Raw genomic sequence first — 21141 nt, 5'->3', positions numbered from 1 at the left:
ATCTATCTATCTATCTATCTATCTATCTATCTATCTATCTATCTATCTATCTGTCTGTCTGTCTGTCTGTCTGTCTGTCTGTCTGTCTGTCTGTCTGTCTGTCTGTCTGTCTGTCTGTCTGTCTGTCTGTCTGTCTGTCTGTCTGTCTGCCTGCCTGCCTGCCTGCCTGCCTGCCTGCCTGCCTGCCTGCCTGCCTGCCTGCCTGCCTGCCTGTCTGTCTGTCTGTCTGTCTGTGTGTTTATATATATACACACATATACACACATAGACTGTATGCTAGACCCAAGGAAGGAGGCCGAGGACTAGTGAGCGTGGAAGCCACTATCCAGGATGAAACATCCAAGATCCATGAATACATCAAGCTCAAGGCCCCAACTGACAGCGTGCTCAGTGAATGTCTCAGGCAGTGGAGAGCAGAGGATACAGTGCTGGAGGACAGATCCTCATGGGAGGACAAACCCCTGCATGGGATGTACCACTGGACCATAACTGAAGTGGCTGATATCAAGAAGTCCTACCAATGGCTAGAAATGGCCTACAGGATAGCACTGAAGCACTCATCCTGGCAGCTCAGGAACAAGCCCTGAGCACCAGAGCCATAGAGGCTCAGAAGACCCAAGGTGTAGATCTACCACACCAGACAAGACCCAAGATGTAGATCTACCACACCAGACAAGACACAAGGTGTAGGCTGTGCAAAGAGGCGCCTAAAACAATCCAGCACACAACTGCAGGGTGGAAGATGTTGGCAGGGAAAGCATACATGGAGCACCACAATCAAGTGGCTGGAATAATATACAGGAACATGTGTGCAGAATATGAACTGGAAACTCCAAAGTCAAAATGGGAAACACCTCCGAAAGTGGTAGAGAATGAGAGGGCAATGATCTTGTGGGACTTCCAGATCCAGACTGATAGGATGGTAATGGCGAACCAACCAGACATTGTAGTGGTGGATAAAGAACAGAGGAAAGCCGTTGTGATGGATGTGGCAGTGCCAAGCGATGGGAACATCAGGAAGAAGGAACATGAGAAACTGGAGAAATACCAGGGACTCAGAGAAGAACTGGAGAAAGCCTGGAAAGTGAAGGTGACAGTGGTGACTGTGGTAATTGGAGCACTCGGGGCAGTAACCCCCAAGCTGGAGGAGTGGCTACAACAGATACCTGGAAGGACCCCAGACCTCTCAGTCCAGAAAAGCGCAGTGCTAGGAACAGCTAAGATACTGCAGGACCCTCAAGCTCCCAGGCCTCTGGTAGAGGACCCGAGCTTGGAGGAGAAACCACCCGCGGAGGGTGAGAATGGCGTTTTTTTTGTTTTATATATATATATATATATATATATATATATATATATATATATATATATATATATATATATATATATATATATATATATATACACAATGGTACAGTGAGGATTTTTCTACAAGTGCCGTTAGTTTGCTAACAGGGACAAGTCTATTACAGTTTTTCTCAGTCGCTTTAGTACAATTCTCAGATCAGAATGAAATTCCCCAAACTATTTGCTCAATCTTCACATCATGATGTCACTTGTGCACATCATATAAGCAGTTTCTCACTTCTTTGAACAAGTTGCAATTGCTTTGGAACATCCATGCAAATGATTATGTACAATTCTCTGTTCTTTGCTACATTATCAATTGTTTATGTCATGTTGATCAAAATGTATTATATAGTTCACTGTGCAATAGTCTTACTCCTCAAAACTCCTAGTCATTAGTTCATCGTATAAGTCATTAACTGCAAAATGGTTGACCAAGTTGTCATAATGTGACAAACAATTTTCGCTGCATTGCAAGAGAGGATATTCACTGTGATGTGGATGAGAATTTGTGGCCTAACATACTGGAAGAATATTGTCCTATCTTTTTTTTTCCTTTGTGCTACCGTTTGCAGTGGGTTTTTTCTATGTTGGTATGACATTGTCTGTCAACAAATTACAATATGAACAATAAAAGTGTTAATGTGAATCTTGTCCAGTCTCTTGCAATCAAACAAAAAAGGTGTAACTTCCATTTTACAATAATTGTCATCCAAACTTTAGCCATAGTTTACATCAGAACCTCCCTCTAAAGTACAGTTATATTGACAACATGACAAAGTCATTTGACTGTCTTGTTCGTAGACAATGACACAAGGACTTGACATTCTGATGGCACTGACATGTTCAATGACATAAAGACTTAGTTTGGAGAGATGAACTAAAGATTTTGAGCAAGTTACAGGCTTTTGCAAGAACTCCATAGTGTTTTGCTGTTTGTACACATTGTTTTGAGAAATGCACACATGTATTTGCAAACTTCAATTCTGATCTGAGAATTGTACTAAAGCGACTGAGAAAAACTGTAATGAGTCAGTGGGGACAATGAATCAATATTCATAAGTCAGTAAAGTGACTCTTGAGTATTGAACAGCTCGTTCATGACTCCCACAAATCACTAACAGAGAATCCCTCCATTCCCTTTGATAGCTTGCTTTCTAACGTTGGATGCGATATCGCTCATCGTTGGGAGCCAAAGCGACTCATGTTGCATCCCAGAGCAATTTCCATGGCAGCAGCAGTAGAGATATTATTGTGCGGAGGAGCTATGGTTCAACACTGAGCCTCTGTGAGTGTAACAGAGCCAAAGAAGATGTGTGAATGTGTGCGCTCTCAACCTCAAAGTGGCAGAGCAGATTTTCAGATAACTGCAAAGGAAGGTCTTTAATAACCTACATGAACTATCTGCTGCTCACCAACACTAGACCATCGACTTTTCCTCAAAAGCAGACACTAAAGCATCTGAAATGACTGAATGACAAAACAAAGGCATAGATTGGAGTGGAAATACCTCCTCCAGCTGGCAGGCCTTAATGATGGAGTTATACCGGTACTCGTCATAGGTCAGGCCGAACAGGATGTTGTCACGGATGGTTCCTGGCATAATCCAAGCAGTCTGCGGTGAGTAGGAAATCCGGCCACTGTGTCTGATTTTACCCTCCGTCGGCACCAACTCTCCCAGGATCATCATGAGCAGTGAACTCTGAGCAAAAAGATACAAAAACTGATCACACACACCCTTCTGTCCTTCATCACTCAGTCAGCTTTCCGGTTGTTTTACAAACCTCTCAACGTGAAACAAACTCTTGACATACCTTCCCAGACCCAGTCGACCCAGCAACTGCAAGCATCTTGCCTTCCTCCAAATGCAAGCTGATGTTTTTAAGGACAGGAGTGACGTACAAGTTGGTGAAAAATAGTCCTCCATCCCCGTTCAGATGCCCATTTGCTTTATTCTCCTGCTGTATCTTCTCAAACAGCTTAACTATGCCCTGCAGTAAAAAATAAAAAAAACAAACTTTGACTTGACTAAGACAGTGGAATTAAATCAAATACTGGAAGAATACACATTAAAAAAACGTTTGGCAAAAGGAAACCATCATTCCCAATATTTTATTTTTAGCAAAACTGTATTTTTAAAGTTTTCTTTTTCTTTAAAACCTTTACAGATTTTCTTTGAAGATTAAAATTTTTCTGACTCGTTTTAAGTGTCAGGTTCTGACCATCTTCAAACTTTGACTCTGGCATTTGCCTTGAATTATTTAGTTGAGTAAACAGCCTGATAACGACTGAAATGAGGGACAGAGGAAAAGCTTGAGGAAAGTCTGTTTTCATATCAGTCCATCATTCTGGGGGATGTACGCATTCTGCTCATTAGTGTTGAATGAAAACCGACTATTGCAATATAGATGGATGGAAACAAAGGACTAATGCAAACCATGAGTGAACCTGCTGTCTGATGGAATTCAGCCATGTGGAATTACAGACACAAGTTAAAGTGGATCCTGCACAGTGGTGCAGCCTGGGACCTTTCTATGTGGCGTTTGCATGTTCTCCTTGTGCATGCATAGGTTTTCTCTGAGCACTCCGGCTTCCTCCACCAGTCCAAAGACATGCTTCACAGGTTGACTGATTACTCTAATGGGGTGGGACTGTGTGTGTATAGGTGTGTGATTGTGTGGCCCTTTGACAGGCTGGCATCCTGGTCTTCGCCCAACAGTAGCCGGGTTAGGCGGTCTGTGACCCTGAAGGGGATGCAGCGGATTAAGAAAATGGATGGATGAAGTTAAAGTGGAAAGCAACACATGCAGAGCTTGTTTCACCTGTGCAGCGTCTTCTCCTATGATTCATTTGCTTATCAGGCAGGCGATCAGACCTAATTATGTGTCACTTCGTTTGTGAAACCTCAAACGGACAAGATTTGAAATTAACTGCAGTGAATTTAGAGGAGTGTAGGGTTTTTCTATCTGCTATGTCTCAGGATTCTGTGATGACCAGAAAACTCCCAGAAAATTCTTTCCCTTACGTGTGGAGTTCAGAGAAAGAATGGGTCAACTGGTCAAATCCAAAAAATCAACATCCATTCCATCAGTCACAGCAGTATTTTAAGACCCACTCCAATGAAAATTGGGTTTTTGTTTTTTTTAATTTGTTCTTGTGGCATTTTTCTGATGTTGGAAGACACATATCTAATGTTGTTCAAATTGTTGTGAATCTTGATCAGACAAAAAATGCTTTTTGAAAAAGCTTGTAGTTGTGACATAGAAGCTACTGTACAATCAGGGGAACTTAAGCTTCCTGCTCTGCTGCATTCTGATGCATCCACTTGCAGACAAATAGATCCATGAACGTCTTTGTTTTCCTCGTCTGAGCTGGAATCTGGATCTAAACTGTACGGCTGGATAGATCAAGTATTGGTCACTTTTTTGTTGCACTGCTAAGGGGTTTTAGGGACTGTGAGCTAACTGGAGAGAGTGTAAACAGAATGGTGATGGAAAGTGGAGGCGGGCTCACTCTGAGGTGTTTAAACATCAAAAAACTCTGAAACATGTTTCATCCATCAGTTAGTCAGATGTTCTGAATGGATTGAATGGACTTTAAATTGACACCAAGACTTACAGAAGTGTTGATAAACTAGATGAGTAAACATTTCTGGTAAACCTAGAACAGCTTTGGTCAAAAGCTGCTTTCTCGGTTGTGGTTTGGGTAAGTGTGGGCTTCATGCTCTGCTTTCACACACTGTGAGAAACAAGAGACTGTCCACAGACAAGAGGACCCCCCCCCCCCCCCCCCCAGAGTCCCACAATGGCCTTGATTCAACTCATTCATCACTGCTCAGATTAAAGCATGACACAGCCGATTTAGAAAAGGGGAACTCTGCATGGATCTGACTTAATTATTAACCTTTGTGATGTTTTATGGTTCCGCGTTCCTCTAATAGCGAGATGGGCTCTGACTTGTGCTGGTCTGTCTGGGTGATTCTTCTTCTAACGAGATGACGTACATGCTTCCAGCAAGAAAGAAAGAAAACAGCCCACCCCCCACTATTCATGGCTGAATGGCACATTCCAGGAAGAGACGAAGGCAACAGGAGAATCGGGGAATTAGGTGATGATCTCTGAATCTCAAAGGGAGAGTCAGAGTGTTCCCAGCAAAAGCAAAGTGGTGACAGCTCTAGGATAATTAAATATGCAAAGTGAGGGAAAACCACAGCCGCTCGCTTGTTTTCTCACGGTGTCGGGTGGTCAATGAATCACACCTGTCAAACTAAGTTTACAATCTCTGCTCACAGATAAGGTCATGCTGTGAGAATTTAACTTCTGTATTTGTAATTCATAGTGGATTTAAGGATATTGAGAACTTTCCTTATACGTGTATATCACACATTTCATATATTACAGGAATTGCGATAAAAACTGACACTCGTGCTTCCTGTTACACTAAAAGGCTAACAGATACTGACCGAACTGTTTAACTATCCTGGAAGGTTTAACACTTGGCACACAAAAATGTGACATAAGTTCTGCCAAAATAAAATGTTTGAATAAATTTTTTTAAATACATCTTTGTATGAATATAAAAAAAGCTGATTGTGTTGTTTTGTGCATTATTCTTGCTTTTATTGCTTGAAATAAACCCTTTTAAATCAAAATCAAATAAAAAAAACAGTTGCACTTTGATTCATCAGGGATTTGGATCTGATAGTGACGTGTGGGTAGTGCCTTTTTTTAAAGGTTAAAACAATTTTAATATTGATTATGGAGGTGAAATGCATGGTTGCAGCCGGAATTCTATGACACCAAGTCTTTCATTTGTTGGATTAAAGCTGGGAAAGAAAAAGCCTGAATCACCAGATTTCGCACCAAGCCTCTTTCAACGGGTTGGTGGTGGACATGCGCTAGAACCTGGTGGCGACAGACCTGTGTGGACATCTTATGCTAAAAGCATGTTTGAGAACCAGAATTCAGTGCGCTTTTGAACGTGCCACACATAGTTTAGAATGCAGCATAAAGGCCCGTTCACACCGGGACGAATTTCGTTTAACGCCTCGTGACTAAACAAAGGGCACCAATGAAAGCGTGCACACCGAGGCGAAAAAACGCCACGCGTTAAAGCGTCAAAAAAAAAAAACGCCTCCGGTTTGGTTTTTTTTTTTTGACGCCTCGCGTCGAAATCTATTCGACCAATAAGAATGGCGCTTTTGCACACGTGTCAAAACTTCCTTGCTGAGCACACATACCAGCGAAGAAGATAGACGCCAAGTAGCGTCTACACTGCCGCGAAGAAATAATGACGGACATTCTAAAATATCCCCTTACCAAGTACCAGTTGGAGCTACTGGTGCTTGAAATATTCATGTTTTCTTTGTTTGATTCTGACAAGCGCGTAAATATTTGCTCTCTTCTTCTGAGTGAAAAGCGACTTTAAGAAGCGTAAAGTTGCGCAGCGCCACCTTGTGTACAGGAGTATTTCTGTTTACATTAAGCGCCATTTAATGTCAGGGAATGAAATTGCATGTTCGCTCGGCTCACCGTCAGTGAAAATCGCCTGGGTGTGAACACAAAAGACGTGGCGAAAAACGCTGGCGAATAACGCCTGGCGAATATTCGTCCCGGTGTGTACGGGCCTTAAGACAGTCAGAGCAATGGCAAAGACGATGCTTTCTAACATCAAAGGGAAAGGTACCAAACAAGAACACAGTTTAAACTTGTACTTTTTTGATTTCTTTTGTCAGCTTTAAGCATCTTCATGCTTGTAATTGGCTGCTCTAATCACACCAGCAGATTAGAAACAAAAACAAACCTCATCCCAGGACGCAGACACATTGACCATCTCAAGCCCGACGGTAGTCAGGCTGTAGTCCAGAACTCTGTATTCTTCCTTTAACAAAAAGTCCTGGGGGGAGGAGAACAATTGGTTAGCAAAGGTTTACGGGTGAACTTTTCACCTGTAGAAGTAACCAGTGACTGATCACAGTCCACCTACCTCTATTTTCTCAATCAGGGCCAGAGTGTCATACCACATCTGGATAGAACCCGGCAGCTGGCGCGTCAGCGTCATTCGCAGAACTATGCAGTAAGAGGCTGTGGTGAAGATTCGACGTAGGATTATGCCGTGGGTAAGCGCCTGGGGCACAATGGCCGCCATGATCACCACAATGGCGGAGAAGAAGTATGAGGCGCTATAAAAGTACCGTATGGATCCAATTTTCCTCGTTAAAGTCATCTCATCTCTAAGAAGGCAGAACAAAGAGGTATTTGGTTAACTGATTCTTTACACAGCCTTTGAAATGTTCTATCACATGGAGGTACTATATCCCGTGGATTTCATTCCAATGGGCAAAGAATGATGATCATTTTCACATTTGTGTCTGGTTTGGTTTGTTTTGACACTAAGAACAGCTAAAAGGTCTTTTCTTGAGCGTGGTAAACATTTCCTTGGATTGGAGAAGAAGAACTCTTGGCAACAAAGGAGGACCCATCACACTTGAGAGCAAAAATCTATCAGTCTGTTGCTGCTTTTCAGCCCTGTTTCTGCCCATTAAAACTCACATAAAAAAGAAACACAAAAACAAATACGGCAATCAACAGCTGCTTCAAATGTCAGCAGAAAAGGGCCGGAGGATGGAAGAGAAGCACACAGATATACTGGATCCAAGCCATCCATGTGTTACTAAGAAAAGAAAAGGAGGATGGAAGGAGCAGTAGAGCAGATGCATGATAGTGAGTGCAACACTAGCCTTTTTTAACATTGTTTTTGAGCCTCCTCAGTGCAAGGCTGAGGAGTGTTTCATTATTTGTTTTTTTTCATTCTTTTCTTTTACTTTAGATTTTTGTTTTTACAAAAGCGAAGCTGCAGTGCTTGGTCTCTGATTCTTTCTGTGTTACTGTAGTAATGAATTGTACATGTTGATCAAATCTGTCCTGAGTCTGTTGTACTACATTGATTAAAGCCTTAGTCACATGCACCTACATGGAGGTTGACCCATACGAGTGCAGCAAGTTTTTGGGTTGTTTTTGGGTAGCGGGTCTTAGACAGGAGCAGCCGAATCCTAAGGGAAGCAGGTGTCTTGCTGTTCCCTTGCGACTTGTATGACCACCTGAAGGGACGTCATGAAGGTGGAATGCACAATTGTCGTGCGTGTAGTAAGTGACCTTAGGGTGATACCGTAGCTTTGTAAGTGGACCTAAGGGCCGGAAGAATGTCCACACAAACTACGCTCTGATTGTCTAATTTCCTCATTGCTAACAGTCAGGCTGCAAGCACGAAGCGCAAACTTATCATAAAGAGCACTCAGGGGCTCCTTGTTCAATGCATAGTATTTAGGGGGAACTGACAAAAAAAATCTGCATGACGTGCCCGCGTCTCACCTGCTTCTTCATAACTTAACCTTACATGTTGTAGAAGTGGTCACTACGACCTGTCACCTGCAGTATGCCAGTAGGAAAAAATGTTCATGAACATTTTCACTCTATGGGGGTCTACGACCTTGATGTTTTGAGGCCTGTGTGCCCCGTACAGGATTGCCCATTTTTCATCTCCAGACAGCCAACAAGGGCAGGTGTGACTAAAATTGTATGCTTTTTTTCATAATGTTGAGCAGTAGTGTTATCTCTCTGAAACATTTTTCGTGTGTTGATATAAGAAGGATAAAAATTTACAGCCCTGAAAGCCCGGGAAATAAATGCAGGACTCGCCACAGTAAAACACATTACTGTTGCTGTAATCTAAGCTCTTAGATTCAGTTGAAGTTTATTTAGTTTCTGTCAAACAATAAGTTAATGAGCTCAGGGAATAAAATTTTTACTTTTTCTTTGCCAAAAAAATACGAAATTGATCTGAAATGAATGGTAATACTTATTGAAAGTGTAATGTAAAATCGATAGAAACAGGAAAACACTCAAAGTAAAACCGGATTTGTATGTGTTAATGCTGAGTGTGTAGGTGTAACTTACTTCCTAATGTTCTTAATTATTGTCTCCATCACCTCTTCCCAGCCATAGGCTTTGACAGAATGGATGTTTTCCATGATTTCTGAGGTGAGAGCCAGCCGACGACTGGTGAATGCAGCTCTCTTTGCGCTGTTCACAGGAGACAAGAAGGCAGCAGTTCAGAGATTTCAAATAACCACCCCCTTGTATTTAAGACTGATATTAAATAAGAAGTTATTCAAAGCTATTACTATTTAGAAGACAAGGGGCAGACTCAAAATTGTACTGTTGGTACTGATGTCCAGTATAGTTACAATGAGCCATGAGTTCTTACCGAGGAGGCGTCATTGTCATCGAGAGCCAGGCTTGGAAAATTCCCAGTAAGATCATGGCCAATAAACCCCAGAGGGAGTTCACCTCAATCAGCTCCCAAACCAGACCCGCACACAGCATACACTGCAGGGGCGTGATCCACACAAAGTGTGCAAGACCCAGACTCTGGAACGCACACCAACACATGTTGTATTTGTTTGCATTGCATTTTGCAGAAGACAGGGTCACTTTTCTAAGTCCTGTCCTTCATGACATCGCCTTAATCTTAAACAAAAAGTGTTGCGTTACCACACGTCTTTGATGTGACTCTGTGGGATATACTGCAAAGTGAAAGGGGGATGTGAAAGTTGCATGCTACACTGAAATCGTCACACAAGAACGTTAAATAAAGAACGGCCAACTCCTGCATCTCTTTGATCTCCAAACAGCAAAACTACACCAAACCAGTTATTCATATTATACAAGCCAGATGTAAGTCAGGTGATAATTGTCCCAAAGCAGGCACAAAGTGTTTCTACATTCAACACCTCAGTGAGACTTTAGGCAAAACAGCTGACAATCCACACAGGTCTTCACTTCCTACACTTACTTTGCATGGATACGGTTTTCTCAACACTGTCACAACAAATGACGTAACCTTTGTTTAGGTAATAAAACTCAGTCATGTATATCTGGTATTGTCTTCATTACAGAGGAGAAGGCTCTGGTGGTAGCATGGACACTGAGAAGAATTTTAAAATTTGACTTTCATGGGAAACAGCCAAAGCGTATAATTATTAATGGTTATTCTGATTCTGCATGTGCTTCACAGATTTCAAACTCAGCTTTTGGGGTTTTCTAGCGGATCAAGTAAACTTTTCTTCTCATAGGAATGTCTTGACTCTTACCTCATCCAGCTTGTTGAGGTGGGCAGACATCAGACTGACGAGCTGGCCTGTGGTGATCTTGTCCAAGACTTTGCTGGAGAGCTTCAGGGTCTGGAACGTTGAAATGTCAGGGATCAACAAAGGCACAAATGTGAAAGTAAACTGGACTTTGAAAAGTCAGACAACTTGTGCGACACTTGGGTCATGCAAGAAGATTTTAGGAAAGGTGTAGCGTGAAAGGATTTAGGCCAAGGACATCCAATGTAAAACAGAGGGAAATCCATTCATCTAGCGAGTCTATCACATGACCAAAACACATCTCAGCAAACACATTCCATTGTGGCTTTAAGTGTCAGAAAAGGCTAAATTATAAATCGGTTTTAGAATGAATGGCAAATACAATTTAGTGCCTTGTCCAAAGACACTTGAACTGAGACTGTGGTAATTATCAAGCCATCAACCCTATGAATTAGAGATGACTGTTTCATCTCCGAGGTACAGCTGCCTTCATCAGTCACAGAAGGTTAATGAAATACAAATTTGAAGTGATCCCACTTTGTCATGTTTCAGCTTTCATGGTCTTGCTGTTTTGGGTTCAGCATCCTGATTGACTGTTGACCTTATAAATCAACCTCCTCTGTGCCGTGTCTCTTGTGCAAAATGCTTTCCGCTTTTTACATTTGCTTAAAGCTTTGCGATCAGCTTTTTGTTTTCATTCTTTAATGCTGGACTTATTTTTCAATGAAGGTTTGAACCTTGACAAAAAGTGTGAAAATGTTCATGTCTGTCTGAGAAAAGTGTATAAAGTGTGTAATTTTTAAAGTAAAACAAAGTGAAACAGTTTGATAAGAAGGTAGATGAGGTTATTTCCAAATTGAAAGTATTTAATCTGGCTCCCAACTCGGACATTCAATTTGTTGGCCAGATTTGGTGTAGCCTGCTTTCAAGTGGTAGGGGTGTGGACTTTCCACTCATGAAAATCTTTGACAGTAGTTTAAAACCCCTGTTTTCCTTTTTTGGCTCATTTTGTCAAATAATGTTAAATAGATCATGTTATCGTCATCTACCACAACTCTTTACACACAGTAAGTTGTGTTGTGTCTTTCACACAAATGACAAAATGCCATTTCAAAGATTTAATATCAATAGTATTGGATTTTCAGCTAACTAAAAAACATTTGAGATCAAAATACTACAGTAAACTATCAACTTTTTGGGGTTTTACTCAAATATTTGAATAAAAATCCATGCACATTTCTAAAAGAAGAAAATCAAATGTTGTTGTCAAACATGTACTGTTCTTACCTTCTTGTAAATAAGACTAAAAAGAGCAATGCGAATCTGCATGCCAAGGTGATGAAGGCCGAAAATGGCGGGCTGCAGGAGAATGAAACGAGCAGTGAGGAGAAGGCCCAGTCCCAGGGCCAGGTAGTATCCCTGCTGTCGCTCTGGAGAATGGAATGGATCGAAGGAAGCAATAATGCGTCCAGAAAGCTGAGGCTGCACAGTCTTTGAAGCTTCCTGCAAAGTCAGGTAGATTGTCACGCTCCTCTCCTCCTCAACATTCTTCTGCATTTCTGCTGCCAAAGCTGAGTATGTTTTCATTGTAGTCAATTTCTGATCATTTAAATGAATCCCACTATTATTAACACAATCACAAATGTTTTTCGTCTTCAGGTTTTGTTTTTATTGGTTTTACCAGCATCTGTTTCTTTGGCTCAGCACTGACTGACTTTCTTTTGACTTAATTGATTTACAAGAAAAAAAATTACCAATTGTGTTTTAGCAATTCAGTGTTTGGAATGAAAGCTTCTATTTCAATGTTAATTCAATGTCAACTTCTCTGTACCTTTTCCATCCAGTGGCTGCTCTATAGGATGCTCAATAGAACTTGTCAACCAGGTTTTTGGAGAAAGAACAGTTCACTGGAAGTAATTTACCTTAAGAAAACATGATTTTGTTAATCCCCTTCCCCTTATACATGTGCACAGACAGGAAAAGTCCATCGGTCTGGACCCTGTCTGCTTAATTTGGTCCAGATTGAGTCGTGAACCTTGCTCTTGGTCTGTACTCAGACTTCCGTGAAGCGGACATTTCAGTTTCGAACCAAGGTTTGTAAACAAAAGCACATGACTGAGGATCTACTCAATCATTGGCCATGAATTACGAGGGTGGGGCAAAACAATGAAAGGCAGAAAGGATGACTGATTCAAACTTTATATTTCGCAGACCAATTCTGAATGTCTGTACAACACCTTGTCAGGTACAACACCTTTTACTTTGGGAAAGTGGAGGCATGCTGCAGGCCGATTGTTGGCAAGAAGACGGCTAAGAGGGTACACTGATAAGTGTTTATGACATATAGATTGTTGGGAAAACTGTGAGAAGCAATTTTAGTTAAAGGTAGGTAAAAATTATTCTAATGAGCCAGCATTTATCCGGCTACATTTCAATGAGTTGCTGTGTCTTGTTATGGCTTCACGTATACCCACAGCTTAACTACTCTGTTTACAACCCATAATGCTCACCGAAGGTGGCTTTTTTGGTTCAGTTGTTCTGAGAAAGGATTGTATTCAGACAGAAGAATCTCAGAGCGAACTGAAGCTCAGTCCGATTGGAAACGAACCAAGACCACCTCCAAATATGGGTCAGAGAGCGGTTCTTGGTCCAGGACCAGGATCCACTTGAGTGTATTCAGACTGAAAATTTGTTCTGGATTGTCGGAGGAAAGGAACTGTGGTTGAGTTTAAGCAAACCAATTGTGCCGTCTGAATATATCCTCAGATTCACAGATTAATGTAAGCAGCAGTGTCCATTTTGCTCTGTTTTGCTGCTGATCAATTGTCCTCATCAATGGAGCCCATCCCAGCGACTGTGGGGTGAAATTGGAGTATACCTGGACAGGTCCCCATTCTAATGCAGGGTCACACATTCTCATAGAAAGTTTTGTATGATGCCCTGAGATTGTTTCATTTAGATGAAGACTAATCCCTTTATCTTGGATTATAACCATTCTATTTAATAAAGACATCCCAACTGTGTTTAATCAGACTTCAGAATCTTTCTGACACTCACCCCGAGGTAGAGAAGGATACCAAAGAAGGCGAAGGGCAGGAAGAAACAGCGAGCCAGTGCTTTCAGCAGCCTGGGCCTCTTGGATGACACCACCTCTCTGTCCCATTCTCTGCAGGGTGTCAAGAGTTACAGCACACTTTAGCAGCATTCAGGCAGAGAATAGCACATCTATCATCCACATGTCAACCAAGATGGACTCTACATGCCATTTGCATGCTACTACTTTGGCAACAATCTAAGTTCAGGAGCAGTGTTGCCAGATTGGGTGGTTTCCTGCCCAATTGGACAGTTTTGGTTTCTATTTGTGGGCAAAAATTCCTTTGGGCAGGTTGACATAATTTGGACGGGTTTGGGATCGGTTCGGTGGTTTTTCTTCTTCATCAAAATCCTTTTTTTACTAGGAACCGTGCAGTCAGGGGAGGCACGTGAAACAGTACCACCCATGTCATTGTCCTCGCCATAATGAGCGACTAATAATAAAATAAATATCTGTTCACTAATCTGTTCTATAAATACAATTTGTATGTATCATTTTATCTTTATTTTCCCTAAAAGCTGTGCACTTTGCGTATTTCTTGTTAAGCTACAGCGCAGGCTGTGAGGTGAAGCAGCACACGGGTATGTAAAGGGTTTTTGGTAGAGGTCATTGAATTGGACTAAGCTGATGCTGACAGAGCGGCCGACAGGGTCATGCGTCAGGAGAAGGTAAAGTTCACATTCTCAGAATCTCTGCTCAGCTACTGAGGCCAAATGAGGCCAAAATCAACCAGTCATTTATCAGCTGGTGAGCACTGGGAATCTTTTAAAGGTTAACTTTTTACCACCCATGAACATTAACTGGTTTGTCTGCTCCATTCAAAGTGAGAAAAGGCTGAAAGGATGGAAAAAGCAAAGTGGGATCCATCTCTCTGCAGTTGTTGGGAAAAGTCAAGACAAACAGATGAAGGGGAAAGATGGGACTAATGTTCCGGTTTTGTAACAAAGTGAAAAATGTTCTTAACAGCCATAAACAGCAAGAATTTAAAACCTTTGTTTTTAGACATTCAAGGTATTTTACCAGGTTAAACGTTGTTTGAACTTTTTCTTTGCTCTAAGCTTTTCTCAAATAGTTGAGAATTCTCGTTAACAGCTAGGATCAAGAAGTTAGGAAATCATAATAAAAATAAGTTAAAATCATTTTGCTACATACTCCTGACAATAGAAAAACTTGATTTAAAACTCAAAAATTATCAAAATAAATGTTGACAAGTTAGACTGGCATTCATTGTCATTATTCCCATCCAGATTTCTGTTCAAAGAACAAGTGCCGGTTTTAGATTTTATGAGGGTTTATTGAGATGGTCCAACTAAGAACTTAGTCACATTTAGTTCACATTTTATTTTAAAATGAGTCATTTCCGCTAATTACACTTTTTTATCTCTGTTTGAACTACAATCATACATAAAACTCAAAAAACACAAACCATGTGTTAAGAACAAGCAAAAAAAAATCTCTTACTACTGTCATGGATAATGTTCAATTTGAAGTAATTCTATCCAAAAGTGGCATATAGCTCAGTTTTTCCTTTTGAGTGCTTGTGTCAAACCCCTTGTTTCTGGAATGTTTTATCTAATAAGATTCATTATTAAGTTAAAGTTTGCTGCTGCATGGACAGATCATTTTGGTATACTTCCTTGTGATTGGTGTTCTTTTCCCATGTTCACACCGGGACGAATTTCGCCGGCGATTTTCGCCGACGTTTAACGCCTCGTGACTAAACAAAGGGCACCAACGAGAGTGTGCACACCGACGCGAAAAAACGCCAGGCGTTAAAGCGTCAAAAAAAAAAAACGCCTCGGGTTCGTTTTTTTTTTTCGACGCGTCGCGTCGAAATCTACTCGACCAATGAGAATGGCGCTTTTGCTCACGTGTCTGGAGCTTCTGAAGTTACAGTAAAACACAACTTGGGGGCGCTCAAACACAAAACTGCCTTGCTGAGCACACATACCAGCGAAGAAGATAGACGCCAAGTAGCGTCTACACAACCGCGAAGCAATAATGACGGACATTCTAAAATATCCCCGAACCAAGTACCAGTTGGAGCTACTGGTGCTTGAAATATTCATGTTTTCTTTGTTTGATTCTGACAAGCGTGTAAATACTTGCTCTCTTCTTCTGAGTGAAAAGCGACTTTAAGAAGCGTAAAGTTGCGCAGCGCCACCTTGTGTACAGGAGTATTTCTGTTTTACATTAAGCGCCATCTAATGTCAGGGAATGAAATTGCATGTTCATTCCACTCATCGTCAGCGAAAATCGCCTGGGTGTGAACACAAAAAACGTGGCGAAAAACGCTGGCGAATAACGCCTGGCGAATATTCGTCCCGGTGTGTACGGGCCTTTAGGCTACTTCTTTTTCAGTGTGAGCAAATATATTACAGCAGAAACAACCAGAGGAGCTACTATGAGACCGAACTCTTGGAAAGCCACTACTGACCTTAACAGAGTAACAAAAGCCTTAAAAAATGCTGATCTCTCCTAAATTCCAAAGAAAAACCGCTGAAGATTCCAGCTCAGTTTATGTTTATCCTAATATTTTTTCATCAACAAGCACATCTCTATATCAGTCTTCTTATTTTTACAATTCACCACAGTTGAGCAAAATACAATTTCTATGCATCCATGACAGCTGAACAGAACAGAACAGCAGAAACTTTCATCGTAGACCAAACATGATCGCATTTGTTTCTTTTACAGGAAATCTACAGAGAGCAAACGAAAAGAATTCAGGTTGAGTTTAGTTTAGTTTAGTTTTCCATGATGTGTCACAAACAACAAATCACCTCAAAATACAAACATGGAAAAAATGAACCCCCCCTAATGAGATGCTTTTATCAGGGGTCCCACACAGTTTATTTTTAAAATAAAAGGAGAATAAGATTTGAAATCTTTTAGGCATAAACAAAGGGGTTTTAAAAGAAAAATAAAGCCCACTTAACTCATATTAACCCTTGTGCCATCTTAGATGACCCCCCCCTTACATTGAGGTGTTCTCCCTACCATGACAAAGGTGGATAAAGGTGGAAAGATTTCATGTAATCCATGGACACCAGTGAAGATCACAAATCACTGAAGAAAAAAGGTTCAGAGCACTGTCTAGTGGGTCTAGATGACCCAACTCCCAATGTTAAAGTGCCTAGGATAGCACAAGGGTTACGACTTAAGGGTTCAAATTTGTTGAATGCAGGCACATGGATGCACTCAGCTTCTCCAGTCACATTGCTGAAAGGGGCTGAATGCGTCTCTGTAGATTTAACACGATCAAAATAACTTTATCATTATTTTCTGGGGGAAAAAAAGGTTAAAATAGCACTCCTTTTTTGTAAACAAAAAAAATGTAAAAACAAAATTCTTAGGTAATTGGGTGATACTGTATAACAATTTCAATAAATAGACAATAAATAGAGGTTTTCTGCTGTCATCACCCAGAAACAGTCTGTTTGTTGGCACTTCATTTTAAATACCAGCCCATATTTGAAATTGACTATGAAGTGAAGCCACTGCATGATCTGCTACTGTAAACACACGGAAAGGGCAAATGCCTTACAGCAAGCATAAACATGGATGCAGCAGAGCACAGATCTGCAGCGTTTACGCCGACAAACCTGATATAGGACGTTATCACAGACCCTTGGGAAGCTCATTTACACACTTCTACTGCAAATCATTCTGTTTTGTAAAAACTGTGCTCTTACTTTACTGCACAACAAATCCTACTTGAAGTTCTTCATAAGCAAAACAGTATTCGTTCTCAGCTATGTGTACTTCTAATTACTTTGTTTTGTGACCTAAACATGACAAAAAAAAACTAAACAGGGATTCCATTTATTCAATTTCTTTTAATTCTGAGAAAAATATCAATATTTGCAAATCATTTTTAAAGATGAGCCTTATTGATCGAGTTCCACTGCTCTCACTTGGGTAGCATGTTCGGAGACGCACCTCTGAATAAATACCTGATCCATGCTATGCTCTATTACTAAACACACTGCGATTCTTGTCCAATCTCAGCCAATGAGACCTGTGAAGCTGAAACATACATTACTTGAAATGTCAGGTCAGGGTTCAGGAGTCTTATGTGCTGCAATGACACATATCTGTGGAGGGAGAGGAGGACAGACAGGGAATACCCTCTCTGTGAAAGATTATTCTATGACAAAAACCCAAAAGAGTCAAAGTCAAACTGAGCTCAAAGTTTGGACTAACATGGGAAAAGTATTATATAAAATCAGAGAGATTTGTTTTAATATCTCCAATAATAATCATGTTATGTATGTATTACCATCAGTTCACTTGCTGCATTATCAGATACAAATACAGAAAATGTTTGTTGTTCGTTCAGGAAGTGAAAGTCTGCAAATATTCCAGACTGTATGTAAAGGAGTAAGAAAATCCAGTTTAAGTGACTGTTGATAAAAAGACCAAAAAGTAAAGTTTTTTTTATTATTCTTTCATGTTTGTGATAATGTTGCTGTGTAGTAAAACCACAATCCCTCAGTCAGACTGACAACACTCTGCAGACATCATGGAAAGTGTTGCTAACCTGACCCTCCCTGACAGCTTCCTTAAAGAGAAAATCCCGGAGCAGTTGCTGCCAAACGGACGGGCTGTGCAATAGGTTTTGGATCAGAGTTTTGGAAACTTGATAGTGGTTCACAAGCATCCAGGACAATAGAAGTCCTGAGCAAAGCTACTATACCACAGAAATGTGGGTCGGTGGGTCACAAGGATGAAAACCAAAGTCGGAGCGGCAGACGAAAGATGGGGAAAGACGAGTTGACTGCACTTCCTGTGGAAGATTTTGAATAAAGTGTTCTCCCTACACTGAAGAGAAGAAGGACCGGACTCTGTGGTCCAAAATCCTCCTTCTGACTAAAAGTAGAAGTTGTAGTGAAGATGGAAATCAACGTCTGTTTTATCTGGAGGTAAAGTTGGTGAAACTCAGGATTCAAACTTGTAGAAAATCTGGTTTCTCTCTATTAAACTTTTGGATTTCATCAAGTCCTTCACTGACTATTATACACCAACTCTGAAGAAAATGGTTTTTTCTTTGGTGTTTTTAACATTTTTCTCATGATGGAGGACATGGCTAGCGGCTGGGTAGCTCAGTTGGTAAGGTAGGAATCCAGGGTTCAATTCCCGGAGGGGAATAAACAATGGTACTGGGGGCAATTACCATATCAATGGCGAGCTATCAACAACATCACCCAGTGAGGGCCCTTGGGCAAGACCCTTAATGCTGCTGCCTCCCGAGCGCGGCTCGTCTGCAGCTCAACGCTCCCCCAGGGGATGGGTCAAATGCGGAGAACAAATGTCACACACCTAGGTGTGTGACAGAAAGTGGGACTTTAAAATAGATAAAGAAAATTTTGGTTCAGAATTGCATTTCTGATTATTTTTTATTCAAATCTTTGTAAATCAGGAGCCGACAAAAAAAAGCTGTTTGAAAAAGAGCTTCTATGTGATGTAGAAAATATGTTGGGTGGGCCATAAGCTCCCTGCTTTGCCCTGCAACGGGGAGGGGATTGTGGTTGCTCCACGCCAACGGTGCCGCCCACAACTCAGAGGCGAATTTCTAATTAACTTCTGCTGCTCTGCAGAAAATATGTCCTAGAAAGCGAAACTTGTTTACATTATTTTGGCTAAAAACAGCATAATCATGATTAAAATTGCACTGGGAACATTTAAAAATCAGAAGATGATGGAAGTGGGACTCAAAGGATGCCTCCATACTGTAAGCTCTGATGACCCTGACTTAAACAGGAATTTGAACTTGTCCTGTCAGGAAACAACTTCACTGATCTACTTTCTGCTCTTGATTGATAGTAAGACTCAATCCCCTAATCTAAATTTGATTTATACAGAGGTATTTAGAAAATTGTAAATTAATATAATTTATAAAAAGATGGAAGAAATACATCATGTCTGAATCGAAAACATTGCCAAAGCAGCCAGAATGCTGAATTATGTGCCACATAAACAGACTGTAATGTTCATGTAACAACAAAATTCATTAATCTTTTAATGAATACACATCAACACAATTCAGTTTAGTCTGTTTAGTTTAGTTTAGCCATCAGCTGTTGTATTTTATAACTTTTTAAATTTTTTGTACAATTAGTGAAGCCCGTTGAGACAACTGTGATGTAATTTTGGCCTATATAAATGAAACTAAATTGAATGTATTAACACACTCTTAAAACACTTGGGTTATTTCTTCTACCCAAATCTTTGGGTTATTCATGTTGAGATATATTTTTAAGGTTACTTTTGTGTTGTATTGGTTTTATTTGAGCAAAATCTATTAGTTCTTCATCTGCGATTTTTTTTAACTGCGTTAAAATAACTAAAGCCAAAGTGTCAGAGTTTGATCCAAAACAACCCATCTTAGATTATTTATAATCATGGAGATTTTAGTGTTGACTTTGCAATAAGATGACTTCTAACTCTAGAAGTAGATTTCCATGAGCAGAGTTAAGTCATCCTGGGCCAACCAACGACCTCTCTGCTTACAAACCTTTCAAGTCTCTCTGACAGCGTGTCTGCCAGATCAAACGATGGAGCCTTGTACACATCTGTCAGCTCCAACTTTTTGTTGAGGCCCCTCCTCAGCAGTGGAGTGATCCACCTGTACAAAAGCCACACATTAGACGGGCAGCTCACACACGCGCTTTCGGAACTCTGGGACTTCGAGGTCTCCGTTAGGATTCGAATGATTCCTAATGTTGTGAAAGGATAACTTGACAAGGAAAAATAAAACTTCCAGACACGAAGTGTGAGAGGGTTTTGGTCGAGAAGCTTCGAAAATGCTCCTTGTGCTCCGTGCACTCTGGGGGCGCAAGAAGAGCGCACGAACCCCTCAGTTAGGGGGTTAGGGGGCTCAACGCGTCAAAGCAGCGAGTGTCTCAGGTCTGAAGGAGCACATTTAAACACATTTTACATTATATTAATAATGAATCGCCGATGCCTGAGTCTGCTTTTAAAAAAAGGAGTGTAAAATTACATGTGGGGAATTTCTTTAATAACGTGCGCATTTCACTCTCAGATCCACCTGTATTGCAGTAATAAATCACATGACTGAACCAGAGAGTCTGCTGACGGTTCAAAACACAGAGCATAGGTTAAACTTTTTAAGCTAAAGTTAGTCTGGATTCTCTTGTCTCCAAATGATCGCCAACGCTCCCTTATATCAGCAGCAAAATGCGCATCATGCCATCCTCACACAACCCAAAGCACTGGCGGGCGCGCGCTCACACAGACACACATACTGACTAAACATGTCTCACCAAAACAGGAATCTGGAGACAAAGTTGGCATCTTCCACCGGTGATTTCTGCATCCTAACTGCGCCAGTTTGCGTTCTCCGCACCTGAGGGTCTCTGCTCAACGCTCACATCTGTTCACGGCACGGCACTGGTCCGACAGACACCTCTCCTCCTAGATCTTTCACTGTTTGTCTGCGCTAAAAACGTGCGCAAAAACGCACGGCTGTCTCCTCTTCTCAGCGCGAACGTGCGCTCTCCCTGCAGGTCAGCCTCCTGTTGGCTCGCCCTGC

The 21141-nt window shown here is 41.1% G+C and overlaps 1 protein-coding gene across 1 annotated transcript in view; it reads right to left on the bottom strand.

Moving 5' to 3' along the window:
* cftr (cystic fibrosis transmembrane conductance regulator) overlaps positions 1 to 21141 on the bottom strand; it is a 54536-nt gene extending 33395 nt beyond the window's left edge. The window contains exons 1-11 of the mRNA XM_004086222.4: positions 20873 to 21141; positions 20104 to 20214; positions 13550 to 13658; positions 11780 to 11995; positions 10496 to 10585; positions 9610 to 9773; positions 9300 to 9425; positions 7330 to 7576; positions 7147 to 7239; positions 3159 to 3335; positions 2855 to 3046 (exon numbers count right to left, since the gene is read on the bottom strand). Of these exons, the coding sequence (XP_004086270.1) occupies positions 2855 to 3046; positions 3159 to 3335; positions 7147 to 7239; positions 7330 to 7576; positions 9300 to 9425; positions 9610 to 9773; positions 10496 to 10585; positions 11780 to 11995; positions 13550 to 13658; positions 20104 to 20214; positions 20873 to 20925 (1578 nt within the window). The 5' untranslated portion in view covers positions 20926 to 21141. The remainder of the gene's footprint in view (positions 1 to 2854; positions 3047 to 3158; positions 3336 to 7146; positions 7240 to 7329; positions 7577 to 9299; positions 9426 to 9609; positions 9774 to 10495; positions 10586 to 11779; positions 11996 to 13549; positions 13659 to 20103; positions 20215 to 20872) is intronic.

Source organism: Oryzias latipes, chromosome 6 (genome assembly GCF_002234675.1).
Source record: "Oryzias latipes chromosome 6, ASM223467v1".
NCBI lineage: Eukaryota > Metazoa > Chordata > Actinopteri > Beloniformes > Adrianichthyidae > Oryzias > Oryzias latipes.
The sequence above is the reverse complement of the archived record's forward strand: the minus strand, read 5'-3'. Positions and strand labels throughout refer to the sequence as shown.